The 19,816-nt window shown below is 31.2% G+C and overlaps 2 protein-coding genes across 3 annotated transcripts in view; both read right to left on the minus strand.

Moving 5' to 3' along the window:
- Positions 1 to 3,698: 3,698 nt before the first annotated feature.
- On the minus strand, positions 3,699 to 13,592 carry LOC134231573 (uncharacterized). Of its 2 annotated transcripts, none has more exons than XM_062713540.1 (2): positions 13,093 to 13,592; positions 3,699 to 5,940 (listed from the first exon to the last, which is right to left on the minus strand). In XM_062713540.1, exons 1-2 carry the CDS (start codon positions 13,157 to 13,159, stop codon positions 5,090 to 5,092), a joined length of 918 nt encoding a protein of 305 aa, XP_062569524.1. In that variant the 5' UTR covers positions 13,160 to 13,592; the 3' UTR covers positions 3,699 to 5,089. The 2 variants fall into 2 exon arrangements, with proteins under 2 accessions (XP_062569524.1, XP_062569525.1); XM_062713541.1 differs by lacking the exon at positions 13,093 to 13,592 and adding an exon at positions 11,620 to 11,735.
- A 536-nt stretch (positions 13,593 to 14,128) lies between these two features.
- The window catches only part of LOC134231572 (leucine-rich repeat-containing protein 74A-like), a 17,057-nt gene continuing 11,369 nt past the window's right edge, over positions 14,129 to 19,816 (minus strand). Inside the window, exons 12-14 of the mRNA XM_062713539.1 lie at positions 16,287 to 16,459; positions 15,477 to 15,565; positions 14,129 to 15,217 (exon numbers count right to left, since the gene is read on the minus strand). Of these exons, the coding sequence (XP_062569523.1) occupies positions 15,199 to 15,217; positions 15,477 to 15,565; positions 16,287 to 16,459 (281 nt within the window). The 3' untranslated portion in view covers positions 14,129 to 15,198. The remainder of the gene's footprint in view (positions 15,218 to 15,476; positions 15,566 to 16,286; positions 16,460 to 19,816) is intronic.

Consider the following 19,816-nt stretch of genomic DNA (forward strand, 5'->3'; position numbering starts at 1 on the left):
CAAATTCGTCAAACCGAGTACTAGTGCACTGCCGTGAGCGGACACATCAGAACATGAGCTGAAAACATTTTTCCTAACTCTACAGTGTTTCCTATATACAAGTTCTACAACAAGATTTCCGAAAAAAAAATACGTGAAACAAAGGAAAAACTTTTTATTTCATTATTTCAACCAAAGCTAAACGCCCTGTCATAATAGACAATTTACAATTTTCCCGCATTATTTGTCTAACTGTTAACGTAATAACGTAACATAATGACGTCACAATGAACCGTACTAAAGCGCAACACTTTTGACGTTACATGACGTCACAATATACTTTGAAATGTTTGTATCTATAGCAATATGTCAAACTCCTGATGATACAATTGAAACCGGTAGAGTTTTAATCGGCATTCTGTTATTTTTTAATAATTTAATTCTGTTTGTATTCTTGTCTCTCATTGGTTGATTTCCAAAAAGGAACGCATAACATTTTGTATAATCTGGTTTGGTATGGGGACACACCCCCTTGACAACCAGCTGAATCATCTGTATCCATCAATCCCCTCATTTCCAGTCCTTCGGATTCATGAAAAATTCCAGATTTAATGAATGTACCTTTAACTTCAAACAGTTGCTCGATCTTACCTCATGTAAACAAGCATCATGGCTGCTAGATCTATGTATCAGTTTTTACCTCCCCTTGCTTCCCATCACTTCCGTTACTACGGTTGTATTATTGCGCGGTAAATTTGAACTAATAAAAACAACACAATTTTACATCCCCAGTTGTTTAATTATTTTAAAATTAAATTATAAGGAATGACTCTAATTCTTGGCCAGATTATCGAGTATAATATGGTTTGGGTCAGTTTACGCTTTTTTATAATCCGCTTCGCGGATTATAAAGCGGAAACTGACCCAAACCATATTATACTCGATAATCTGGCCAAGAATTAGAGTCATTCCTTAACTATTTAAATACTTGTGTGGATTTTTTATCAAACTTTTGGAATATATATATATATATATATATATATATATATATATATATATATATATATATATATATATATATATATATAGATATAGATATAAGAGTGCAAAGGGTCAGTACGCCCACAGAGTCCATTTGCTCATAAAGAAATATCAAATTATATTCTAATTCATTGCACCGTAACAATGACCATTGGGAGATCTGGAATTAATCGAATTTACATTATGCATCAATATATGTATTTATTTCCTAGTTCATTTAGAATTATATATTCCAATATATTTCTGTGTGTTTTGACCTGAGATGTTTCAAATCAGATTTAAAATAAATAGGTATATTTGTTTGTTGTCGAACAATTCTTCTCAAGAATTTTTCATTCATTGGTGACTCCACTACTTGTCGGTTGAGGACTGCGAATTTAGAGCTATACTAGGCACTCAGGGCCATTGAGTAGTAGGGTACTTTTTTTTCCTACTGCGACTCGGAACCTCGATTATATGGTCTCCCCATATCCTGCACTAGGGTTCCAAGCTGCGACGTAAAGATCAATCAGTGAAATATATTTGAAAATGAACAGCACCCAAATAAGCCTAACAGTCTATGCAAACTATATAAATCAGGAACAGAGCAAACATGGATCCCTGAAATATCAGAAATGGGATCAGATGCCATGGAAAAGTGAGCATCCCATACCGACCGGTCACATCCGTTGCGTGCTCCTTGTCAAGATCTGCAAATACCGGAAAATACGTCGACAATTCAGTGTAAATACTGGCCTAATAATAAGTATGAAAAACGTCAATTAGCATTTGACTAAATGATGAAATGTATTTGCTGACAAAGTAATTGTATCGCCCATAGAACTTTTAACGACTTTTAACGAGACTGTTGATATTCTTGTTTCATTAACTTGTTTGTAGATAACTTACTTCGTTTTAGAAACTGTTTAGACGTAGAGCATGCTCTTGCATATCTAATCAATTGAGAAATATAAACTACGTATATAAGTGAAAGGGGTATATTGCAGAATAAGTAAGGGAAGCTGACAATTGAGATGTTTAAGTCGTCATGGTTATCAATAAGCTTTGTAATTAAGTTATAATATTGTCTTTTTCTATATTCGAATCTGAACCAGAGGTGTCAGACTATGTGGTGTCTTTAATATCAAGCTCTCTGGAATATATCGTGTCTACATATTTATAGAATTATTATTGTGAATTAATAAAAGGTCGTCGATATATCTAAATTTTGACATGAAGACAGGTATGTCCTTCTCATGTGTAAGTTTTGAATGAATTCTGCTTTATAACCAAAAGGTCTGCTTATTACATGGCGCAATCGGTACCAATAGGAATTCCAACACAAACAGATTATTGGAATACCTGGCCCCCAATACCACATGGATATTATATTGTCAATTAATTTTTGTAAACTTTAACTGAAATTATAATGATATTACAGTTAAACCCTAGCTTTTGACTGTGGGCCAGTCGTTATAATGTTTGACCATAGCGAATTGTTAAAATAATTTACCGGGAATTTTTTAAGAATTCAAGTAATGTAAATAACCACAGCGCCAAGCATTGAATTAAATTAAATGTTAAAAACAATTAATTTTTATTGCGTGTTTTTTAACCCAGCAAGCAAAGTTGCTTCAAATGTGCAAAAAAGTAGTGATCCTGTTAAAACATATCAAAAGTCTAAATTTCTTTTTTTTCTTCCTGTACAGTGCAAGGCCTTGAGGAGGCATCGCTCTTCAATTAACTTGTTCAAATATGCAGTGTCTTGGTATAAATGCTTTAAGCTGCTATCGTAATCAACGACTTTATCAGGCAAAAAGAAACAAAATATATTGAATGTTCATTTATTTCGAGATTTTGTAAAAATTACAATAAATTGCGTTATTTAATTAATACATGTAACACAGTTGAAAACAGCTAGTTTATCTTAATCATATCATAAAGTGATCAATAACCATTATCATTTGAAGTTTATGCTTGTCACTACTTTGCATTCAATGCATCTAGTAATGCAAACAACACGATATTTCAAAGTCTATTTCTTAGGAATGATATACTTGCGTATATTATTCAATAAAATTTACTTAGGTCGGTCTAGCTTTATGTTTTGGATAACCATATAGATATTTGTAAACCATTGTAATTAACAATAGTAAAGGTTGTTGTTTCTCATCACAGATTTGCAGTGTTCAAATAATAGTAATTTATATTTTCCTCTTGTAAATCTTGAGATCATTTGATACTTTTAACAATACTGCAGTGGCTATTCAACGTTTCACTGTTTTGCTTAAGTAAAAAAGTTTTACAATGAAATTCAAAATGACAAACTTGGCTTTTGACTTTAAAAGCTTTTTTCCCCTTTTTTATATTCCCAATGAATCATTTTAGACTCAAACTTTAAGGTTTCGTCAACGGTCAACATGTCTACAATATTATTTTTACAATAGCTCCAAAACTACTGTAGATTCCTTATTTTTCACGAGTACTTTTTATCGCGAACTGGCTCTTAAACGTCAAATCGCGAGAATTATAATTCGCAAATGGACGGTTGATCAATAGATTTTACATAGATTTCAGCACTATAAAAATAAAAGCGAGTAATATTTTTTCGCGAGTGGTGCTTCTCGCGTAATTACGCGGAAATTAATTCCTAGCGTTGAATTAGGAATCTACAGTATGTGTTGTATGAAGTCAAATGTTTACAGTTTATAAATATATTATCGATTAATAGATAAAAAGTATCACTTGATAACAAGTATTTTAAAAAAGATATTTTTTTAGAAAAATTTTATCAGAAAATGTGCATATTTTAAGAGAAATTCACCTGCTTAATTCTGTCCTTTTTGTGAAAACCATCATTGCAGAAATAATATATGTTTATCATTAAAGGGCAAGTTGGATGTGAATGGTCTCTGAAAGGCTGTTATTGAAAGCATGACATGTATAAAGACAAGACCCCTGTAGAACCCGCCTTTTGCAATGTACTTTCGCTTTCAAGTCTTAACATTTGGACAAAATAAACAGGGAAAATATCTTTCCAGAGGCTATCCAAGTCCAACTAGCTCTTCATTGATAAACATATTTTGTTTCTGCAGTGATGGTTTCCACTAAAAGCACGGAATTAATTCAGTGGATTTTCTGAAAATACATGCATTTTTAAAAAGATTTTTTTCTCAATTTAAATATTTTTTCCAAGTATTTTTTATCAAGTGATACTTTCTATCTGTTAATCAATGAAACATTTATAAACTGTAAAAGTTTTAACTTTATACCTCACATAGTTTTGGAGTTATTGTAAAAATAAATTTTTGGACATGTTGACCTTTGGCGAAACCTTAATTTCAAATTTAACATCCAAGATACCAGTATCAATGCTATACTTATCATAATCCAACCCAAAAAATTATTCAACGCATCATAACAATTCAAAGCACCAAAATATCAGTGAAAAATCAAAGTACAACCACTAGTTTAAAAAGTCGCAGAAAATCAATACATTAAAGTACATAGCATATATATACTTTTGTTCACTGTACCAAATTTTTCAAAGTTCCATTTCTAGTATTCATACAAGCGTTTTATTTGCTTCAAAATTTGTAAACAAATTTATTCATAATACAAATTTTACACAGTTTAAATTAGAGTAAAAACGACATTTTAATTGAAACATCTCATGCCATTATATATATATAAAACAAAAATTAAAAAAAAACATAAAATATATTGCTTAAAGCAATAATTCAAAGCACAATATAATAAACACCTTCCTTTCTCAGGTTGACAAATATGTAAGTTCATTTGACACACATATCCTTCCACGTGGAATGTTTGTAATTGATTGGGTCCCATCTTTTCCAACAATAACATTTCCTGATTTTGTACACGGCCTTTGTCAAGTATGACAACGAACAAGCACCAAATTCGGTAATCATTTTCTTTTGCTACAAAAACAACTTTGCTCGCTCATCCTTTCTATATCAAGAAATATCAGAAACGGATGTTTCTTTCATCGGCAGATTGAAATGTTTTGTTTCCATACAGGCTTGTGGAAACCATGTAGTACTTCTCCTGCAGGTGCTCTCTGAGTGAATCACTTGTTGTTGAATAAGACCTCTACAGAAAGAAGTATGTCTTTGATGTTCCGATCAAGTAATTTGTCATCCAACACTTTTTCGAAATCTTCACATGCCGGTGATTCTATGCTTTCTTCTCTTTCAAAGGTTGGTTGTCTCATAACAGCTATACTAGCGGATTTCTTAGACAGACCAGAATTAAAAGCTATAACATTATTGTCCGGAAGTTGGCCTACACTGGCACTGAATATAGGATTCTTTCCTGACATTCTAAAATTTTTTCTCCGCCTTGTTAGAGCTTCTTTTGGATCCAGATGTTTTAGATACTCCTTTGGTGGCACTAACACAGTGTGCTCTGAAATATCTTCCGAATCCAATCCCATTCCATCTCTGTGATCATCATCGCTAAAGGTTGTCTGTCGACTCGACAAAGGGACAACCAGTCGATGTTTTCCATCGCCTTCTTCGTCATCACTTGAGGTTGCCTGTCTGCTCAAAGATGGGATGGCAAGTCTGTATTTTCCATCGTTAGATGCAGTTTCATCTTCATCACTTAATGTCGTCTGACGACTACTAAAAGGGACGCTTAACCGTGATTTAATGTCAACAAAATCTTCTGATTTTCCTGAGCGACTCATTTGAGAAGTTTCTGCACTAGTATGTGAATCACATGACGCAGAGTGTTGACTCCAAGCTGTTCGTTTTTCTCTGGCTTGTGCGCATGCTTTTTTAATTTCTTCCACATGGGTGGCTTTATCCGGTCCATAGTGTTCTTCATTTGATGCCATTTCAAGAAGCCATGCCATTAACTTATCATAAGAGTCGATTTCTTGTTCCTCAGCATCTTCTAATCTTTGTAATATTTTTGCTGAAAAAAACATTTGAAAATTAACAAAAACTTTAAAATCTGTTATTTTCAAAATTACATCACTATTGAGAATAATATAGTATAACAAGAACAAAGCAATGGGCATAAAGACACAAATAACACACAATTCGTCGGAAAACAGTGTATTTAGGTTAATAAAACATAAATTATTTAAATGTCTTATCTGTTAGAGCATAATGCAGAATTGCAGATACATTGACAAGGAGTCTAACATTGGTCGAGGGTAGATGACGGACGTGAAATGGGAAAGGTCTGACTGATTTATGCTCAATACACCCTTAGCAAGAAAATACACAACGCATCTACTTATACAATTACAATATAATATTCATTGATAAGCTTTTAATTTATATCAAAGAAAAGCAATTTGAAATCAAGGGGATGTAAAATCGAAAGATATTTGGGATATTATTATAAGTACAGTCAAAGCAATAACTTCTTAGGGGTCTACAATAAATTGCATTAAATTGTATTGTGAATTATGGAGTTCATGTCTCCCAGCTGTTTCCATAAGCAGGAGCATGTTCTATGTACGCACAATATCTAAAACAAGGCAAGCTATTCACATAACAAGTTGACGTCACAAGGATTGCAACAGTCACGTTTGGCGTCAAAATTTTGATATCTGTCGTTAATAAATGACCTTGCCAGCAATCTATCAAGAAGTCGAACGTTGATTGGCATTTTTATTAAGACCATAATCTACGGATTTTTTCCTTTTACTAGAGCATGAATAGAGGCACATGGCGGGCGTGGTCGGTAGACAGGGGATGTTTGCTTCCTCACCTTAAGGACTTTAAGCTTGATTACTGTTCGAGTTCATAATTCTGTTATTTTCATATTTCATCTACGCCCAATAAATCACAATAATACCAACGAAACTTCCCAGACCCACTCATGATTTTTTTTAGTTTTGCAAATTCAATTCAACTTTACCAAAGTTGTTTCATAAAAATTAAAAAAAAGTAATTTTATGTATTAAAAATAATTGAAGCATTTCATAACACAAAAATATGTACTTCAAGACGATTTGTACAATATTGTGCGGCTATAGCTCCTTTACATCTAATTGGCATTCCACAGAACACATACTGGACTCTGATAACGTATGGTCAATTCCTTAACAACTTCATGTAATTACTATGTTTTAGAAACTACAATGGCATATTTTTGTGCACTTTAAGCTTATATTCCAATACATGTACAACAGATGACTTGCTGCATCCAGGATATTCCCCAAAGTTGCAAATTATATAAGCTTTGCGAGGTAGAGATGTTTTGGCATCTAGCTACTATGTGCGTGTGCATGTTCCTGACCTTGCATTACAATTTTTGCAAGGTAACTGAGCTGGGTAATATTCTGGAAAACTTCTTTTTACAGTTTATATAAACAAGTTATTTTATGGTTTATTATTATCATCATCATCAATATTATAACTATTAATCTTGATAAATTACAGATTAAGTTTGCATTTTGTTCCGATTCGATGATTTTTGGCGGAATTTTGTCATTGTCGATTTTTAATGACAACCAGGTTACACTTGTCGGTAGGGTTATAGTATTGATAATGCAATATTCCAGGAATGCCTGTCCTTATAGATTTATGTGTCGTACGTTTTCCATATTTATAATACATGTACTTGTTTATCCTGTAAATCGAATTCTGCTATCCTTATCGTCTATTTGGAATTTCAGCCTGCATGGTTGAAATATATTCATCAATATCCGTGCAAGTCATACTATTAGACTAATAGATGAATTTAATGTTAAAATAAAGACCATGTCATTTCTATTTTACCTGTACAGATTCTATTTCATTTTATTTGATGGTATTTTGATGCTTACATTATTATTTTAAAATGTTTATCTTCTTAAAATATGTATTTTAAAAACTTTTTTGCAGAGGAAATGACAAAAGAACTTTTGAAGACTTAGGTAGCAAACAAAGTATTGGCGAAACATGTATACTGGTCTTTTTGTTAGTTTCAAGATTATACGACTGAAAGAAAAAGCTGATTATTTTCTATTAATATATTATTGTATACCAGTCATGGAATCTTGTAGAAGAAATCGTGAGTAAACATATGATTTATTGATGCTCTTAGGTTTATATTTAGCAAAAAAAAAAAAAAAATGAAAACTAAGTGAAACATAAGAATTGCGACAAAATGTCATACACCATAGAATTATTCCCAGTAGAGTAATTTAATAGCGGCCATTACTACGACTTTGATGTTTGCAATAGATTTTATCGGGAAACTTCATAGGGTGACGTTGGAGTTCGATATAGAATAAATACCAAAGTTTCGCTTAATCTGAGAGAATATTATTGAGTTTTATATTCCTATAAAATGGGGGGAAACATTTTCTTCGTGTTGATACACATGAATATGACAATTCAGAAGACGATGAAAACTTAAATGATTATCCTATTAGCTCAAAATCCTGAATTCTTTTATTCTTTTTTCCCTGCCATCATAGACGAAAAGTATCAGATTAACAAGAACACTAAACAACTTTTTGATTCATGAGCTAGATACACTCAATAACCAAACTACAAAGTCCAGCGACAAAAAAAAATCAATTTCTAAAAAAAATTTATCCTTATCTTCGTTTTTTTTTCTTTGGATCATATTTCATGTAGCTTAGTTTACCTGTTAACAAAACCGAAAACTGAAACTAGACATAAGTCTAAATATCCTGAGCATCATTTTTTCATACATGTTTAACAATTTCCGTGTTCATTGTGTCGTCAAACTCACAATGAAAATTTTGTTTGATTATCACTTTCCTAGAACTTCGTTATACTTATTTGAAATGTTAACTAAAGTTTGCTCCCATTTTATGGTCTTGAGACTTAATTTTTAATTTCTTGAAAATATCAATTGTGTTCAGTGGTTAGTTTCAATATTTAGGAAGAATGTTGATTAAGCCTTTCATAAATCGTTGGGCTATTTTCCCCACTGAATGTACCACAAAACTATTCCGTTTACATCACCATGCTGTAGAGCATATGGTGGAACCGTCGAAAGAAATGCCTACTCCTTACATGTATAACATGGCACCTGATTGAACACCTGTTTTTGAAAGTCCATGTTTTTTTTTTTCAATTTTTCTGCGGATTGTATATGGTGGCATATTTCTGCCTCTACATGCAAGATAAATTGTTAACATGCAACATAATTATATAGACATTCAACATATTTATGTCAACATGCAAGTTAATTATGTTGGCTTTTAAATTACAAATCTTATAAGACAATAAAATTTAAATATGAGTAAATTTACTTACTAGCGCCTGTATCTGACATCGTAGATGCAAGATGCAACATAATCATGTAGACATGCGATTATTTATGACAACATGCAAGATAATTACGTAGACATGCAACTTATTTATGTCAACATGGGACTTATTTATGTCAACATGCAAGATAATTATGTTAACATGCAAGATATGTAAATTGATATGCAACCTCTATTATCTTGCATGTTGACATGAATATCTTGTATGGAAAAATATAACTCGTATGTTGACATAAATAAGTTGCATGTGACATAAATATGTTAGCATGTCAACATAATTATCTTGCATGTGAACATAAATATCTTGCATTTCTACATAATTATCTCGCATGTTAACATAAGTATCTTGCATGTTAACATTATTTACTTGAATGTTCATATAAAGAAGTTGCATGTTTACATAATTAACTCGCATGTTGACATAAATATTTTGCATGTCCACATAATTATCTCGCATGTTAACATAAGTAAACCGCATCTTGTCATAATTATGTCGCATCTTGCATCTATGATGTCAGATACGGGTTTACGTACATGATTTTACACATCATAAAACCAGACTCTCATAAAATCTTTTAACTTGCATGTCAACATAATTATCTTGAATGTAGACATATTTTTCTTGCATGTTGACATAATTTTCTTGCGTGTTGACATAATTTATCTTGCATGTAGGGCTCAGAAATATGCCACCACAGGATTGCTCTTTTTAACTGATCAATACAAAGGACTCATAGCGGTTGTAACCGATTAACAGAGGACGATTTCTCCTCTTTGGCACCTGATCCCAACTCTAATATTTTCAGGGGTTCGTGTTTTCGTCCCTATCGTTTTCTTTACTGAATGCATGAGTTTGATTGTTGTTCCACCTTTTTACCCTGTTTATTCATTATCCTTTATAATGACCCATTTCAAATATTAGTAAAAATCCTACATGATCAATGTACATTGTATACATTTGTATATTTACTCAAAATCTTGATGTACTGCTTTGGTATCACTTTCTGCAGATAAAATAAAAATCGAAAGGTGAATATCAAATTTAATTTTTGTTTTATATAAAACAGAGGATCCTGTTCTACAAAAGAACTTAAATTCAATCTGAATTATCCTTTAATTCTTAAATCTTATCAACTTCATATTTTTTAGGATAGATTGTCATTTATTTATATTATTGAATTCTTAATAACATTAAAATCAAAATTATATATATCAACATAAAAAAGATAATAATTTGTAAAGGTTTTTTTTTTTTTGAGCTGTAAGTTATTTAAGACTATAGTAAAACGCGAACAAGTTATTTATATATCATTATAGAGTATTTTTATTGTTTTTTAGTTGTATAAGGAATTTATATTTAAAAATTTTTGATACTGGTAGTATTTTCACAAGTGCAAAGTTTGAAAGTTTGATGATTTGATACCCTATTATGGCCCCATTCTAAACTGTTAGGGCCATTATTTTCACGTAAACATAATTAAATTTGCATTTAATATTTCCAGATGTTTGTTTATTTATACACCAATTGTGGTGTCCTCTTCTCCATAGTGATAATATATGATCGTAAAGTAAAGTAGCCCTAGGTATTTTTAAAACGATTTAAATAAAATGATTTCAAAAAAACTACGTTTGATTTTATTATGTGGCCCCGTCCTACACTCAAAGGGTTATGAATGAAACATAGTGGAATCTGCATTACTTAAAGTTTGCATATTGATATGCTTATTGTGGTCCTGTTCAACAAAAAAATATTCATTTCTCGTACATATTCCATGTTAAATCATGATACTCTATTGAGGCCCAAACAAACAGACAATCAAATTTTTTTTTTTGGTCTAGTGAATCTTGCAACAATTTTTAAGGTCCCCAATCCATTTTCACTATTTTTAATTACTAGTATCTCCCCTATAAAGAGGGTGTAGCTCTATATTTATGCAAACTTCAATCTCCCCTATCCGAGGAAGCGTTCTGGCAAGTTGGGTTGAAATTGAGCAGTGGTTCATAAGGAAAGGGTTGACTATTGAAAAAAATATATGGGCAGGTGGACACCAAAGAATTGTTATCAGAAAAAGTCCTAACAGCTTTTAGCCAAAGTGCATAAACCTAACTTCCTCTTGAAGGTCAATAACTTTCTGGTCTATTGGGTTAGTGACAAATAATTAGAAGGTAAATAAACTCTTTTTTCTATCCATACTCGAAAAAAATAGCTAATTGTTCTTTAGCACTGATAACTCCTACATAGTTGATAATCAGTTGTATTCGTCCAATAAACAGAAAATCAAAACAGTCTACAAACGTCGCGTTCCTCTGTTCGCCAGCGGAGATTAGTGTATAAAGATCCTGTTGTTTACCTTTAATCATTCCTGAGCTCTGCAGTCTTATGTCTGAACAGTGCAAAATGAATGTGAAACAGAGAAAAAAAAATCAATTTCTACTCGTTCCATTTCAGATTCACCGACTGCTTTGGTCTCTTTGCAAAGCAGTACATCCGAATCTTTCAAGATTCGACTTTTTTATGAAAACAATTTTATGTCACAAAATTTTATCCCATGTACCTATTAAATTAAATGAATCGCAAACTCTATAAAAATGTCATGGGAAATATCAATGACCACTTATCATTACACATGTACTATATAAGATGGACAGAATTTAAAATGTAGGTCAAAAAAGAAAAATCTAGAAAGTCAATCTTAAAGAGCAATCAAGCACATAGATAAATTTGTTTCTCGGAGCTATTGGAAAATATGTACCTCATTAATGATGCTACACAATACGAAGATAGTCAATCTCTATACGATCGTGTTTTTTCGATCAATGTTTATAAAAGCTTGTTCCAGATAGCCATAAAAAAATAAAATTGGCAAGATTTTTCTTCAATCTAAATAATTTAGAGTCATATAGGCATTAACTGCGCTATCCAAAAAATCATAAATACAACTATTGATAAATAAAATTTTGTAACAATCAATAATTTAGTCATCCACATTAAATTTCTTCGAGAATTTTTGTTTACTATTTATGAGTGTCAATCTTTAACCAGCTACATTCAAGGCTGTTTCTCAATCAAAATTAGTTTATTTATTTAGTTTGACTCATCTGAAAGTATCACTGTTTTCACTGTATAATATTATAGTCTTCACTTTTATAATTTCAAAGGTATAAAAAAAAAAAAGCTAATCGAATGCATTTAGAGAATGCCTGTGTTAAATACGTGTTCTTAAGGTGTTCATCAATCCTGAAGGTTTGTATATCTGATTCCCTGATAAGTTTACGATATAAACATGATTGCTTATTCAGAAGGAAAGCCAAGCCAAACTTCAAAGGTAACGTGCAAGGTAACAGGCTGAGGGTTCTAAAGGATATACATACCTTCAGAGATATAGTTTCTCAAAGATGCAATATACCGGTACATGGATTTCTAATACATATTTAATAAAGTTTTCTCGTGCAAACTTATTCAAACATGTTAAACTCTGAAATACATGGAAGACTTTTTACTTAAAGACTTCATGCAATTTCACAATTGACAGCAAATCCCAGCAGTTTCATTGGCAAAGAACTAACTAGCAGTTATATTTGGGGTAAAAAAATATTAAGACACCCTTCTTTATTTACAAATAATGTAAACATTATATACAAGTACTAATTATTTACTATGTAAACTTTCATTCCACAATTATTCTTCCCTTCAAGCATATGAAGATAATTCATCATGTTCATTGTTAGCAAACATATAAAAAATGATAATGTGAAATTATATTTATAAGCATCAAAACAGAAAATTCACTTTAGCACTAAAAATGACTAAAGACAATGCATACCTTCTTCACCTTCCATTTCAAATTTTCCTGACGGCTTCCCTAATTTCTTACTTCCTTGGTTTCCCATTATACAGACTCACGTGTGGTTCGTATAACAATAATTAACAGCAAGGTACAAGAGGGTTTTCATTCATAAACCTCCTGACATCAATAAGAAAATGCAGCAGTCGTGATCCGATCTATATATACGTCTGACTTCGCTACGGGAGATACAACCGATGCATTATACGCAGTGTTAACAGAGGCGTTTTACAATCGAATTCCCGTCGGTGATGTGACGTCATTAATTTGATAAAGAGAGCTTTTCTTTTTGCGGATTGTTACAAATTTATATCACTCATCAGTAGTTAGTACATTTATCTCTTGAGGTTGTTCATTTTACAATTTTTTGACAGTCAGGAAGGTTAAATCATATGCCAATTACGATCAGCAAACAATATGCGTGGACATGAACGCAGAACGCTTTCATAACTTCGTTTTCATTCCAGTTTCTGATGGTTATTTTTAAATTCGGAATGTATCATGTCTTAAGTACAGATATAGGATTATATTATTTAAAAATTTAAAGCGTTATTTTAAAATCATTTAAACTGCATGGCTGAGCATAGACAGGAAGAAAAAGATTGCCTGCTTACAAATCAGAAAGGAGTGTTTATTTTCATGTACAATATCCACAGAGAATTGGATAAGCTGCAGAACGAGATACACAACATGCCATCTTCAACCCACTAAAACTCACTCAAATTGATTTGTCATTTCTGTTTTAACCTGTCTTTACCAGCAGTGTATTAACAAATATATTTCAGCTTTGGATTGTTTACCATGAGGAACAACCTTTCAATACAATATAACCAATGCATGAATTTGTCATATGATAAGATACAACAATTGATATTTACTCAATTTGAAGGCATTCTTGAAAGATAAATTGCCTTCATAGTGGAAAATTTAATTTTAAGGAGTGAATTTAATAGTATAACACTATAAACCGGTTCAACCTGGGTTGGAGCAATTATGCACCGAAAATTATATACATATTTATCGAACAGTGCTTCTGTGCATTTTATTATCAAGCTACAAATTTTCAGCAAGAACTATACTTAGAAAATTAATAGACAGATTACTTGTATCTGTGTTGATTCATTATACCAATATAAGAATCTTAGACGAGTTCAGTCACCAAGGACTCTCCCATTACAAAAACACATTGCGGATAAAAAAGGCCAACGTCCCCCAGGATACACGGTCTTACTAACACAGGTAAAACAACACAACTACTGAATACAAAACGAGGCAATTTTTTCATCAGTGACGTATTCCTGATCGTGCTTTCTCTGAATGATATGATCGATTTTCGAAATCCGGCAACATTATGGATAAAGAGAGCGTAAAACGACTAGTGCTGCATTGAACAAGATTTAGTGTAATAAGAATGTTCACATGGGAAAAAAACCAGTTCCATGCAGGTTCCACTCCAAACTGATCTTTAATTTTGAGTAACTTGATGGATTATTTTATTGTTTTTGATTATTTCTTTATGACAATTTCTTTGAATCCAATTTTGGAGCCATTTTTTTTTGTCTTCAAATTTGCCACTTCATGCAAGGAAAAGGATATTTTTATATATTTATGAATGCAAGGTACCTTGAAATCAAATTATAATATCATTTTAGTACCATTTTTATATTATTCAGTTGTTGAATTTGCTAACAATATTTTGTCACTTTTTAACCTTACATTCATTTTTTTCAAAATTTAATTTACTATTTGAACAGTAGCAATTATGCCCATTGTTTTAATGGGTTTGGTTGAAAACTTTCATGCAAATATATGTTGCTTAGTAGTTGCAATTTCGAGGATTCGTCCAATATAAGATTATTTTTGGCTTAAATCTTATATAAAAAGTGGTATTTTGAAAGCAAATATAATCCAACATGTATACTGTCCATCACGTATTCCCAAATTTAGCATTCAATATTAATGTAGTATTAACAAAAATAGCTTAGGCATGCAATACTAAGTACATAAAAAGATATTCTGGTGGTAATACAATATAATATCAAATAAGTTCCCGGTCGTTTTACTTTTAATGATCCTATATTCTCCTTACTTGCTCTTAAAGATGCTGTAAAAGAGACATTAAAACAAGATTAAAGAAAAACTTATTGGAATATATGAAGTTATTTTTGTTTTCAAATTACAGTATAAAAATTCACATGAAAGAACAGACATGTAATTGTTATTTCGATTTCGTCAAGATTACAAAAATTGTAAAGATCTTGACGTTATAAATATGGTATCAACTCGTAACCTTAATCCATCCCTAAAATGTCTGTAAAATGTTTAATTTGAAATCAACATCGAAAGTCCCCCGATAATCATACCTGTAATTTATGAGGTTTTCAGGTGCAATGGCATCTAGAAGATCTACTAGTGTCGACATCTGAGACTCTAGGATTTCAAAACCACAACTCTGCATTTTGAACAATTTAAAAAGTTATTGTTTATAAATCACAAAATATACTATACATAAAGCATGAAATTATGATACTTTTCCAAAGTTTTTTTTTGTTACTACTTTGAGAGGATTTTCAGTTTGCACAAATAGGAAGAACTCGGGTGACACACCCTTATTTGTCACTGATACAACAAATTCTCATAAAGAAATGTCTAACATTCTATCTTCTATCGAAAAGCGTAAACCTATATGTAATTTGACCAACTCTTTATTATTCATATGGAGTAAAATAAAAAAGGTACAGTATATGGTCTGGTCCAAAATACCAGGAAACAAAACTGTTTCCTATGTAGCATACCAAAACATTTCTTCTTATAACATACCAGTCTAACAGTATTCAATGTAAATATCCGTGAGCAGTCAGTCTGGTGTGTATATAATTAACAGTTGTAAACAGTCTGTCTTCCAATGGAAATGTAAAGTCAAGTAGAGTATGATTGAAGCAATGTCTATTTAAAGTAATCCAAGCTCTTCATTCCATTTCCCTAAATGCTTGCAATATGCGCCATTTATGAATTAAGCAGAGGTAAAAGAAAGTAATTTTTCTTCCGATCTACTGTTTTTGATTAACTATTCCCATTCATTTACTTCTTTACTTACTAGTATGTTTAGTGTGCCTTTCGTGTCTCGTCACTATGAAACTATATTTTCATTATAGTAACTGTCGATATGATACCTGTAGGCCTTGAATAAACTCCTGAATTGTCACAGAGCCCATCTTCTTCCTATCTAAGCTTACAAACACATCTCCGAGTTTAATGTCCTGCTCCTGACTATACTGTTTGATAACTTGAAGAATATTTGAAGGGGTGATATCAGCAATCTGGACACCGAACATTTGTTCCTTTGCTAAAATTAAATAAATGTACAAATCTTTAAAAAAAAGTATTTCCCCTTTTTTAAAGTAAGGAAAAAGGAAATCTTTTATCATTATTTGCAAATTATTTACATTAATTTTTCAAAAAAAAAAAAAAAAAAAAAAAAAAAAAAAAATTAAAATGCATTCTTAAAAAAAAATGTTACTGTGCATCAAATTATTTAATTTTCTTTTTTACATTTTTTTTTTTATAGATTTTATGTTTAAATTGTAAAAATGCAGGCTAAATTCTAATAGCCATTCTCTGTAACCACTTAAACTTCGTTGCCACGCATGGTCACCGATTTTGATGAAACTTCACCCATGCTTAGTACTTGACACCAGAAACAAATATCGAACAAAATTTCGTTGCTATTTGTCTCGGTTGCTATAGCAACAGCCGGAAAAGTTTGAAAAATCGAGATTTTCAGCCACTTTAGATCTTGACTGTGGCTTGATAAAAACTAGAAAAAGCAAACAAACCATTCTCACAAAAACATGACACCTTGATGTCACTTATACTCTAAAGAAACTGTTTAGAATATATCTCTAAGTAAGTGGTAACCAAGGGTACATTTGGAATACATTTAAAATGCTAAAATATGCTGAAAAACACTCCATATTTACTAATTTAGGTGTTACATGCTCAAACTCAATCAACAACTTAAGAAAAACAATGAAAATGTTTGACCTTAAGTATACAAGTAAAAGCAATATTATTCTATGAATAACTTTTATGGTTGTCATGGTAACACAGTGTAACCATGCAAAACCAGTAACTAAGATTGGGTTAATGCTACTGTCTTGAGGAAAAACGTGAAAATTCAAGACTGGCAAATATGCATCCTTAGGACCTTGTAACACCAAAACCATAAGAAAAATTGGGTATAATTGCTACTTTGCAGTGTTACCATGGAAACAAAGTACCAGTGCTTAAAAGTGAATTATTTTTCGCTGCATTAAGAATTAAATTGCCATTTTATCAAGAAACAAATTAAAGGACTCAGCTTGAATAGTACTTATCTGTTAGAACTGAAGTTGAATATCATATATTGATAAAATTTGATGAAGAAAACAACACTGTTGCTATGGTTACCAAGAAAGGAAAATGTTCGATTTTGTGAACTTTATATCAATATTAAACCCTGTGTGCCAACTTCTTGCATCCACTTAGAGATTGGATGATAGTCAAAATTAAAAGTCAGGTTAGCTGTTAATAAATATCAATCATAAAAGTTTTGGGAATCTACATTTAAGGGTAAGTATCCAAGGAAAGAAAATATTTTTCAGGTTTTCAAGCATATATTTTCTGCTTATTTCCATAGCAACGCTCTATTTAAAGAATTTAATCTGAATTTTTTCAAATGGGAAAACTAGGAGCACACCAACATCTTTAAAAATTGATCATTAGTTATGAGGAAATTTGCTTTTTTAAAAGATAGGATCAGATTTAAACATACAGAGTGTTACTTTGAAGGCTTTCTGTGGTATAAAAACCTTGGCAACCATTGCCAACCAAAATGAAATATCATATGTTGTTCTTGGTATATGTTTCAAGGCTCTTTTTTCTATTATTTGGTCACATTTCATCCTATAATTGCTTTTTTTATTTTTACGTGTATGACCTTATAAAATTCAATGAATATCTTTTTTACTTTTGAATACTTTGTTACCATAGTAACATATGTAACAGTTGATTTACCAAACATGTTTATCATGCATTTGAAACATTTGACCTTCAACTTTTGGAAACAGTCATTGCCAATTGTTTGCTTTGCCGCAAATGTTAACTATGGGGCTCTAAACATGTTAAAAAATGCCATTTTTCGTACTTTAAGACATTTGCCATGGTAACTATAAAACATAGCAACCAATTTTTTGCCTGATTTCAGTTTAGGGTATCAATAACTTTTATCATAGAGAGTTTGGAGAAATTCTGAGACTATGCGTGCCACAGCTCCTATATAAAATTTCAAATCATTACAGAGAATGGCTCTTAAAGCAATGATTTTTTTTTCTTCTAGATTTTATGTTTCAATTGTTATGCATGCAAAATTTTAAATCAAATGAATTGTAAAAATATCAAAAAATCAATTACTCTTTACTTATAAAACTAGTTCAAGGCATGTACAGAGTCAACATTGATTCCTGAAATTAGGGGGTGAAATCATGTGCTCCGAATGTCACCATCACCGTCCTGTCGACAGGTATAATCTATCACGTGATCCTTGTCATGATGGGGTAAACAGAAAAATACGTAGACAATTCAAGGTAAAAAAAACTATCAAAGATGCCTGTCAATATTACATTAAACGTTATATTGTTTTTGCAAACAATGTCATTGCATCGATCACAGAATTTATACAAAGTGATCTTTTAATATGAGATTCATATCCTTGTATCATAAACTTATTTGACGTTATTTTGCCTCGTTTTAGAAAACAACTTGAGTTTTTATTCCTAACCCGTCATTCCTAATCCTCAAGGCAAAAAAAAAAATCAATAAACAAAGAGTATAAAAGTTCAAGTTAAAATTAGAAAAACAAGGTTCCACCTTTCCAAGCCACTGACAGTTTAAGGTATGTCACTCGTCAGCTTTTTAGAAAAGTTTACGCAGAAGCATTTACTTTAAAACTACTTATTAAAATTCGATTTTTATAACATATTTGAATTCAACAATGTAAATTTTTTAACATTCAACGAAAAAACTGCTCAAAAATCTACAAAGAAGCAAGCTTTATGGGGGACTATTTTTTTTTTGGGTGGAAGGATATTTAGCAGAAAATTCTGCAAATCTGCACATTTATAAAATTTAATGTAATGGAAATTTAGCCTCACATAATTTTACTCGGAGAATATTTTCCGTTTTGATATTGCTAAAAATATTTAATATAGGTCTTAATTTATACTTTTAGATTAAGTTTTACACCTTCCCTCAACAAACTTTTCCAAAAAATGAAAAAATATTAAAGAAGACAAGATAAAATTTACACCATTTTTTGCCTGAAAATCACATATTTTGACAAATATTTCAAAATTAACATCACTGACCCCATCTTTTTCTTTCATTATTTTAAACTACTCGATACTTGTGACTGATTAGCACTTAAGTCGTAAAAAGTTTGATATAAGAAAATTTTTTATTGCTTATTAAGTTTTTTAATACCCCAAATATGATATTTTTAGTGCAAAAAGGTCACACAATAATTTACGCGCATTAATTTGCAAGATTTGTTTAATGATAAATATTATTCAAACTATTTTACATAAAATAACATTATATTTATTGCCATGCTTACATCTGATAAAATATAATAAGGGTTTAAGTAATTAACCAAAGAGATGAAATT

Source organism: Saccostrea cucullata, unplaced genomic scaffold (assembly GCF_032062105.1).
Source record: "Saccostrea cucullata isolate Sc308-1 unplaced genomic scaffold, CSIRO_AGI_Scuc_v1 ctg626, whole genome shotgun sequence".
Classification (NCBI taxonomy): domain Eukaryota; kingdom Metazoa; phylum Mollusca; class Bivalvia; order Ostreida; family Ostreidae; genus Saccostrea; species Saccostrea cuccullata.

Excerpts from the sequence above, each read along its gene's own strand:
- LOC134231573 (XM_062713540.1), bottom strand. The coding sequence starts at position 13,159 with ATGGGAAACCAAGGAAGTAAGAAATTAGGGAAGCCGTCAGGAAAATTT. Across the intron at positions 5,941-13,092 it reads TGAAATGGAAGGTGAAGAAG|CAAAAATATTACAAAGATTA; the intron begins GTATGCATTGTC and ends TGTTTTTTTCAG.